Genomic DNA, 9,402 nt, shown 5'->3' with positions numbered 1-9,402 from the left:
AAAATAGTTGTTGAGTGAAATTTTTATTAATATTTTAAGATGATAATATCTATATCTATCTATATTCTTTCTCATCAAAGATAGTTATAGGTTTACCTGAGATCTTTTTTGTCGATGCTTTAAGGATATATATCTATATATATTATATTTCCCATTTTTTTAAAAAAGAGGTTAACTAAATTGATGTATTAGAATTAATATATTTATTTTTTAAACTATTTTAATAATAAATAAATAAATTATACATTATTTGTTTCGAAAGGAAACTTAATGTTCCTTCCTTTTATATAAGAAATAGCGACGGACTGATAACCTGATAGTTTGTTTGAGGTATACATAAAAGAGAGAGCATTGATGTCCAGGGTTTAACAAAGTTATTCATTGTCATTATGAAAGATCAGTCAAATGAGTGCGCCTGTAAGATATATGGGTGCATTAACCTAGTCGCTCTTACCTAAATTCAGAACTTACTCGAGTAGCATTTTACTATATCTGGGTACATCACGCTGTCGCTCTCCCCTAAAATTCGAACTCAAAAGTTACTAAACACAAGGCTTCAGGTCTTGCATTATGTATTTTATTCATAATCCTCTTAATTTAAGATATGGAAGCATTCAGGTCTTACATTATGTATTTTATTCATAATCCTCTTAATTTAAGATATGGAACCATTATTGATCTCGAATTGAGTTCGATTGTGCATCATATTCACCATCTCCCTCATTGAAAGTCGCTCTTCAGTAATGTCGCTTAAGCAGAGATTAGCAATTTGGATCATGTTCTGTAGCTCCATCGTATGGATGCGATTTATCAAATTTCGATCGACAATTGTCATGAATATGTCAATGTCTTCTTTGAAACGATATGGCTGAGTCCATTTTGCCAGAGGTGTGTCTTCATGTAGTGCTTTTAAACCTGTAATTAGCTCGAAAAGAAGCACACCAAAACTATACACATCATTTTTAGCTGAATATCTTCGTGTTTTCACGTATTGGGGATCCATGTAACCATAACTCCCTCTAACAGCAATGACTGTAAACCGATTGTCTTTTGGGCCTAACTTTGATAGTCCAAAATCAGCCAATTTAGCACAGTTATCGTCCACCAGCAAAACATTTGCAGACTTAACATCACGGTGCAATATCCGGGGCCTTGCTTCTTCATGAAGGCATTGCAATGCCACAGCAACCTGCCAGGCTATGTCCATACGAGATGGCCAAGATAATGGACTTGCGAGACCTCTCTCCGTGTGAAGTCGATCATACAAACTTTCGTTGGAAATGAACTCGAACACAAGAATTCGCTCACCTGCAGATGCATCATTCACAGAATTGTTATGAGAAAAATATAGCAATGGAATTATTTTATATATATATATATATATATATATATATATATATCATTCTAATAAAAAATTATTTAAGAATAAATTTTGATGGTTCATCTTATTTATTTTGATTAAATAATAATATAAGATAATAAAACTTATATTGCAATCTTATGAAAGATGGAAAACCAAAATCTATATTACCGATAAAAAAAATTATTGATATTTGAAATTTTATTGTTCAAGTTTAGGAAATGTTTATTGTTTATTTTTTTTTAATTTTGAATTTATAATTCCATATATATAACTCTTAGATTCACTTAAATTATATATTTTAATAATTTTTAAATTGAAAACTTAAAAAATAAAATTTATGGAATATTCAATTCTATTTCACTACACATTGTATGTTATTGTATAATAGCGTAATTAGTTTTAACTTTATTATTGATCTTCAATATATTTTAATTTTGTATTTGTATTGGAAAGATAGATTAAAATTGGAGTTACAAATATTTTCAAACTTTGAAAATAATTGATATATAACAGATAAGTTACTCTGTGTGTTGAGTGTAATTCAAATATTTTAAGTTTTTGGTTTTTTTGGGATCTATTCTCATATGTGTTTAGTTTAAAATGTAAAAAGAATTATTGAAATAATAAATTTAAATTTTATATAATCTAATATTTTGAAGATTTTCCAAAAAATTAAATCAAATAAAAAATACTAATCATTTAATTAAAAATTATATTAAATTTAAAAAATATACAAAAACTCAAAAAAACACTAAAATTGAAAAGAATTAATAATCTGAAAGCTTATAACAAATTCCAACCACGTATAATCCAACATCCAAAACAAAAATTTTCACAATGACTAACCTGAACATTATATCTTGAAATTAAGAGGATACACAAAAACTCAAAAAAGAAGAAATTGAGAAGAACTAATGATCTCAGAGCCTGTACCAAATGTTCACAACCTGTAATCCAACATCCAACATGGGCATCTTTTAAGTGACAATATTGCGGGATCTGACTAACATGGGCATCTTTTAAGTGGGAATATTGGGGATCCAACTAATCTGGGCAACGTTAATTATTTGATTTTGTCTATGTATGTAAAATTGAGATCTCAAAATATTCCAGAAACAATTTATCATAATGATCAATATAGACAATTTTAAATTGAGAAAAATTGAATAATACACATATTAATAACATCAATTATTTAACCTTGTTCATGTATATCAAATTCTAAAATATTTCTCAAATTCAAAATCAACTTAAAGTGAGCCCAACATATCCTTTTGCAAAAATTAGACTCGAGGGGAAAAGAAATTGGGGTACCAACCACTGAACTAAGACCCGATGAGAGTGTTTATGGCAATATTGTAAACCAAGGAAATTGCCAAAGAAGGGAATAAGAGCATACCTGCTTGTAAACACAATCCGATTAGATCCACCAGATGAGGATGACGTGGAAGTCTGAGGAGCACAGACAATTCCTGTTTGAACAAAGTGGGATCTAAATTCGTTGCTCTCTTGACAGCGCCTACCCGATTACCTGGTAAATTGGCACGATACACAAATCCGGAGATGCCCTGTCCAACTTTTGTTGTGAAATTGTCAGTGGCGTTGGCCAGTTCCTCCCTTGTATATGTGCATATTCCTATGCCCTCCTCCAACCAGTTGAGTTCTTCCACTGTGTGTGAGCGTAAGTCTATAAGCTCCATCTCCAAATAGTTCCCAATAGGGTTCGCTGGCTGTTCCCTTGCGCATGTTTGTGGATGTATGCTCACTTCGAAAAGGTTCCCGCTAGGGTTTGCGAGTTGCTTCACGGTGTAAGTGCGTTTGCGGGCAGCCTTCACAATGGCGATGAAAACAATGACGATGAAAACAATGGCGATGAAAACCATGCTTTCATCGCCATGATTTCTGTAGTTCTGATATTTGCTGCGTAAACGCATTGTGCGGGAACAATGAACAGCAAGCGATGCAGCGAACAAATAGCAATGAGGGATCAAGCGAAATCCGCGTTCGATCCGTTACCTACGAAAATGGGTTGTCAAATTCACACTTTGGAATTTCGTTTACTGTCGCTCAGATTACGATTTGGCGGATATGCTTGGTCTATAGTATGCATGTGTCTTGCAATTGTACATTTTAAAAATAAATTTAGGATAGGGCAGAGATTATTGGTCGTACCATGCATGCGTCTTGCAATCGTAGGTTTTCGAAATAAAAATGAGTGAGATGATGCAATTGTGCTGCGTCGGACGATATAATTTTCTGGCCTCTATTGTGTTTTTAAATATACTAAATTGACATGTAACATAAGATAAAATTACAACTTTTTGGATAAATTTTTTAATTTTTATTATTTAAAATATGTATGGTGGGCAAAGATAAGGAAATTGGTAATTGCTTTGTAATCAAGTATTATGTAAATTATAGCATTCAAGGTTAAAATTTTCATGGATTTAATTAATAATTTGTTTTTCTATTAAATTGTGTTGTTAAACTTTCATAAGCTAATGACATAAATACTATGAAAATAAATCCTAGTCATTGATTTGTGTATAGTATTCAAAATATCTTGAAATATTTTATGGAGGTTAGATTTATGGCATTCACCTAATAATTATTCATAATTAAATTAAAATACTTTGAAAATAAATCTTAGTTTTTGATTGATTTGTGTACACTACTTAGAATATTGATATTCTATGGAGCTTAGATTCATGGCATCCACTTTATAATTATTTATAATTAAATTAAAATACTTTGGAAATAACACTTAGTCTTTAATTTGTGTATACTATGAATATTTTTAAATACTCTATGGAGGTTAGCTTCATGGCATCCACCTAACAATTATTTATAATTAAATCAAAATTTTGGAAGCCCTATTTTAAAATAGACATGCTTAGTGTTTTGTTAAGGCACTTTGAGGTGTAAAGGACATCGGTTCAAAACTCCCTGGGAAAAATTCCAACCATGGCATTAAACGAAATTATGCTCAAGAACAAGTACCCTCTTCCCAAGATAAATGATATGTTGGATTAACTGCAACAAGAAAAATACTTCACCAAGATAGACTTAAAGTCTAGATATCACCAAGCTCAAGCGAAAGAAAAATATATTTAGAAAATTGCCTTCAAAACTAGGAAAGTTTTCTATGAGTGGTTAGTCATTATGTTTATCCTATGCATTGCATCAAATACATTTATGAGGTTAATGATTGACATAGTTTTCCCTTTTATAGATTCACTTTGTTATTGTCTATTTTGATGATATTAGTATACAATCCTATCTCAAAGGAGCACATCTCACATTTGATGCAGGTGCTAGAGACATTGAAGAATCAACAATTGCTAGTAAATCTCAAGAAGTGTAAGTTTGCATAATAATGTTTGGTGTATCTAAGGTATGTGACCAGTGGAGGAGAGATGAAGATAGATCCTATGAAGGTAGAGGCCATCATGAGGTAGCCGATGCCTACTAATTTTTTAGAGGTTAGGAATTTCATCGACGTAGCATAGTACTTGAGGAAATTAATAGCCTCATTTTTAGCAATAGAAGCAGCACTTCATGTCATAACAATTATTGGTAAGAGTTTCGAGTGGGGAAAGGACCAACAAAGCGGTTTCATGAGTTTAAAACGAATATTAATTAAGCACCAGTTCTGGCATTATTGAACTTGGAAGATCTCTTCAAAGTAGAGACATGTGCAAGTGGGTATCCTATGGAAGTGGTCTTCATGTAGGGAAGTAGGCATGTATGCAAGAATTCCAATGTATTTCATGGGCTAGTTCGCAATTGATCTACCTACAACAAGAAGCTCTATGCCATGGTGCAAGCTACGAAGAAGTGGAATTACTATATAATGGGAAAGGAAATAATAATCCAAAAATATCATTAATGACTATAATACCTACAAGCATAGAGTAAACTATAGTTGACCAATCATTGCAAGTGGATAGGGTTTCTAAAATAGTTTCATTCAGTGATCAATTACAAGAAGGAGAGAATAAACAAGTTGATTGCAATGATTTTAAGTCCATCCACATCAAACATCATAACTTTGGGAACTCTTATGCACATGCATCCTTTAAGAGATGATGCATACAGAGAGACATACATATAGGATAGGGACTTTAAGGATGCATTTTAGTAGTTGTAAATCTAGTGTCATGTACATTATGATGATAGAAAAATTGACTATAATATCTAAAATGGGTTACTCTATAGGTTATATAAGTTATGTGTTCCTAAAGGTGAGTGACTACAGCTGATCAAACAAGATCACACTTACAAGGTTGCAGAGAATCTTTGTGTATGGAAGATATTGGCGAACTTCCAGATGTATGTGTAGTTGCATCTCATGCAAGAAGATGTATTAGGTTCATAATAGGATGCATGATTTGTTATACTAGGAAGCCTAGTAACAATAAACAAGGTCTATATCATCCCTTTCATGTACCTACTTTTCTTTGGGAAATAATTTACGTCGACCTTGTGGCAGGTTTACCAACGACCAAGAAGGGACATGAATACCTATTTGTAGTAATTGACAGGCTTAGAAAGATGCATGTTCTAATGCTAATAATTAGCAAACTTGTTCTTTAAGCTAGTCTCGATGCACTTTGGGATACATGGAGTAGCATCATTTCAAATAGAGACACAAATTTTTTTAGCTCATTTTGGACTACATTATGGGAGAATATGGACAAAAATTTAAAGAGATCTATAACATTCCATCCACAAAAAGATGGGAAAATAAAAGTAGTCAATAGGAATTCGATGCATCTTTAGAGGGGTTACAATCAGAAGAATTTGAAGACATATGAAAAAAATATGTTATATATATATATATATATATATATATATATATATATATATATATATATATATATATAACACTCTTATAAAAGCGTAGTCCACACTTCTATTTTTAAGTCTCCATTTCAAACTTTTTTTGAATATTTTACACCTTCACTTTTGGATATTGCATATGGACAACAAGGATGACTAAAAAATGTTATTAAAGGGGATGCCTTAAGGGCAGAAAAAATTGTTGAGAAGATGAGGGAAATCCATATATAGGTATAGGAGACACTATAGTAGTCATACAAAAAATACAAATCCAAGCATGGTCAACAGAAAATAAAGAAGTTTTTTGAGGTGTGAGACAAAGTGTGGTTACAGGTGAATAAAGAGTGGCTAGAAGGTCCTAGTAAAAAAGTCAATGCTCTATGATATGGACCCTTTGATATATTGGATAAGGTGTGAGATAACACCTATTAAGATAATTTACACACATACATGTGCATTTACTCAATGGTGAATGTAAAAAATTTGAACCTTTATGAGCTTTCCATGCCAGATTGGGAAGTGGAATAGGTCCTACCTTCTTTAGAGGATTTGGCACCAAATTCTTAGTTATATTTGATAGACGTTATATATTTGTAGCAATGGCTCAAAAATACAAGTAAGGGGTAGAATGAACTTTGGAAAATTGGATTCAAATGATAGCTTCTAGCCAAGGCTAAGTGGTACACCCAATAGAAGGTCGAAGAAACATGTCCTCACCTCACTAAATAGAAGCTTTTGGGGACCAAAATCCTCCCAAAATTGGGAGGTACTATCCATATTGCATCATTATATTCTTTTTCATCCATCCTAATGCTTTTAAAGTGGAACAAGTGGAGCAATTCTTGGAAAATGTAACTAGATTTGGTCTTCATTTCATGTATTTCAGTCATCTTGTAATGTACTTGTCAAAAGAATAAAGAAGATAATTATTATTATCACTTAATGCAGCATGGGTTTCATGCTTGTGTTAGCATGTTTTAGGTCAAATTCCCCATTTAGGATTTTTGGGATTTATTTTGAGTCAATAGAGTCATTTTACTTTTAAAGTGACTATTCATAGGATTTTGAATCATGTAAAAAGGTTAAGTATTGAGTCAAATATGAATTATGTTGGCTCCACACCAAGTTGGCCCTAAGATGATCAAGTCAACCTCAAAGAGGGTTATTCAACGTCATCAAGGGACTATAAAATAAGTAGTTCAAGCTCCATTTTAAGAACACTCTCAAAAGAAAGTTCGATATATCTTGTATCTATAAAAAGTGTGAATTGGAAGAAGGAGGAAACGTAAGTGTGAGTTTGGTCTAGGAGAAGGAAAGAAAGAAAATTGAAACTTTGGTATAACTCTCTCTCTCACGTTTCCTAGTTTGGGAGATCAAAGTTCTCTTATTTATGCTGTAGCTAGCTATCGTGTGATGGTGTTGCCATTATATGTCGAAGTTTCTATTGATGGGTGTTGCTACCTTAGGAAGTTGTACCGGGCCAAGATCAAAGTTTATAAGAGAAGATCAAAGTATTCCAGTGAAGATCGAAGTCTCCAAGGAAAGATAGAAGTGATTGGGTCGAAGAAAGTGTTGCCACTGTTGCTGCTACTGCTAGGTCAAGAACGATCATCCGCAAGAGAAGAGGAAGGTTGACTTGGTGTGGAGGAAATTTTGTGTCAAGGTCTAGAGTCTTGGTGGAGAAGGAAGAAAAAGGTAGTCTCAAGTACTTGATAAGGAATCATTCAAAAGGATTATTCAAGGGAGGAAGTCTACTATATTCAAAGACAATGTATAACACTATCAAGGGAAGGAAAAAACTTGAAGGAGCCTCAAACTATCAGTCTCAGAAGAAGAGGATTGACTTCATCCTTGAAAAGGACAAGGTTCTATACTTTGTAAAAGGAAAAGAAAAGAATCCTACTGATGACTCCAGCGACACTCACAAAATAAATTTCAAAGAATTATAAATGGTGACCATGACTCTAATGGTAGAAGGATAAATGAAAACATTGTCGCATTTATAATGAACATCAATTATGCTCAGGAAATGTGTGAAGCCTTTTCAAAGTTATTCACTATTAAGAATATTGGTCAAGTACTTAGCTTGAAGAATGAACTAATGACCACAAAGATGACTAAAGAAGATATAGTGTCCTCCTTCTTTCTGAACATAGAAACAATCAGGAATGATCTTTTGGTCATTGATTAAATTTCTCCAGAAAAAGAATTCATGAATACTACTCTATTAATATTACCACCTACGTGGGGTGCATTTGCTGCAGGACTTAACAGTTGGAAGGAAGCTCCCATGTTTGAAGAAATATGGAATACCTACAACCGAGAATAATTAAGGATGTCACTAGTTTCCAATTCTAAAGGAGTTTCAAATGCCTACATTTCTCAACATAAAGGAAACTTCAAAAAATCAAAAGGACCAAAAAGGAAGGTAGAAATGTCCAAGGTAGAATTCTATCAATGTCATAAGAAGGGTCACTACAGGAGTGACTATCCTGACAATCCAAAGATGCTAACTTGCACTACTGAGTCCTTTGATTTTAGTCTTAGACATCCTATTTTGTATTTTTGATGTTTTAGAATTTATAGGTTTTAACATATTTTTGGGAAAGACATTTTTCTTTTATTTTTGTAAGTATGCCTCAAGCTTTGGAGGGAGCCCTCAACATCTCCCAAAGATAGTTTTATCATTTTCCTTTCAGATTTTGGTTTCATGTGCTTGTTTAATTTTTGATTATATTAAATACTAATCACCATTCTCCCTCTATTTTCTTAATTAGGAAAAACATATGTTATACCCTCAAGAAGTATGGAAGTGAGCCACCCAAGGTAAGGGTTGTCAAAGGTATGCATTAAACTACAAAACATTGATTTATTTAAATCTTTTATTCATTTGAAAATCTGTTACTAACATTGTTATGTCTAGTTATATTGAATCCTATTGATTCTTATTTTGGATGATTCATCATTTGATAAATCTACCCCACTCATATTCTTAATTGATTTTATAGAACCCTACATAGGTTCTTTGGAAAACCCTAACCTAAGGGTATGCTAATGTGAATGTCTGAAACCCTAAAACTACTTGGGGTTACTCATAAATGTTATTTGGATTTTTTGTTGTTAATGTCATGTTTGGGATTTTGGTATGATCAAGAAAATCTAACTTGTTAGGATATAATGATAAAGTCTAAAATCGT

At 32.5% G+C, this 9,402-nt stretch overlaps 1 protein-coding gene across 1 annotated transcript; it reads right to left on the bottom strand.

The window, feature by feature from the left end:
* Positions 1 to 655: 655 nt before the first annotated feature.
* On the bottom strand, positions 656 to 3,297 carry LOC149162031 (salt tolerance receptor-like cytoplasmic kinase 1). Its single transcript, XM_089435074.1, has 2 exons — positions 2,763 to 3,297; positions 656 to 1,308 (listed from the first exon to the last, which is right to left on the bottom strand). Exons 1-2 carry the CDS (start codon positions 3,295 to 3,297, stop codon positions 656 to 658), a joined length of 1,188 nt encoding a protein of 395 aa, XP_089291200.1.
* Positions 3,298 to 9,402: the final 6,105 nt, after the last annotated feature.

The sequence above is a fragment of the Pinus tabuliformis genome, chromosome 5_2, assembly GCF_031772625.1.
Source record: "Pinus tabuliformis cultivar Carrire ecotype Pingquan chromosome 5_2, CPIR1, whole genome shotgun sequence".
In the NCBI taxonomy this organism is placed as follows: Eukaryota; Viridiplantae; Streptophyta; class Pinopsida; order Pinales; family Pinaceae; genus Pinus; species Pinus tabuliformis.
This window is presented reverse-complemented; position numbering and strand designations above follow the sequence as displayed.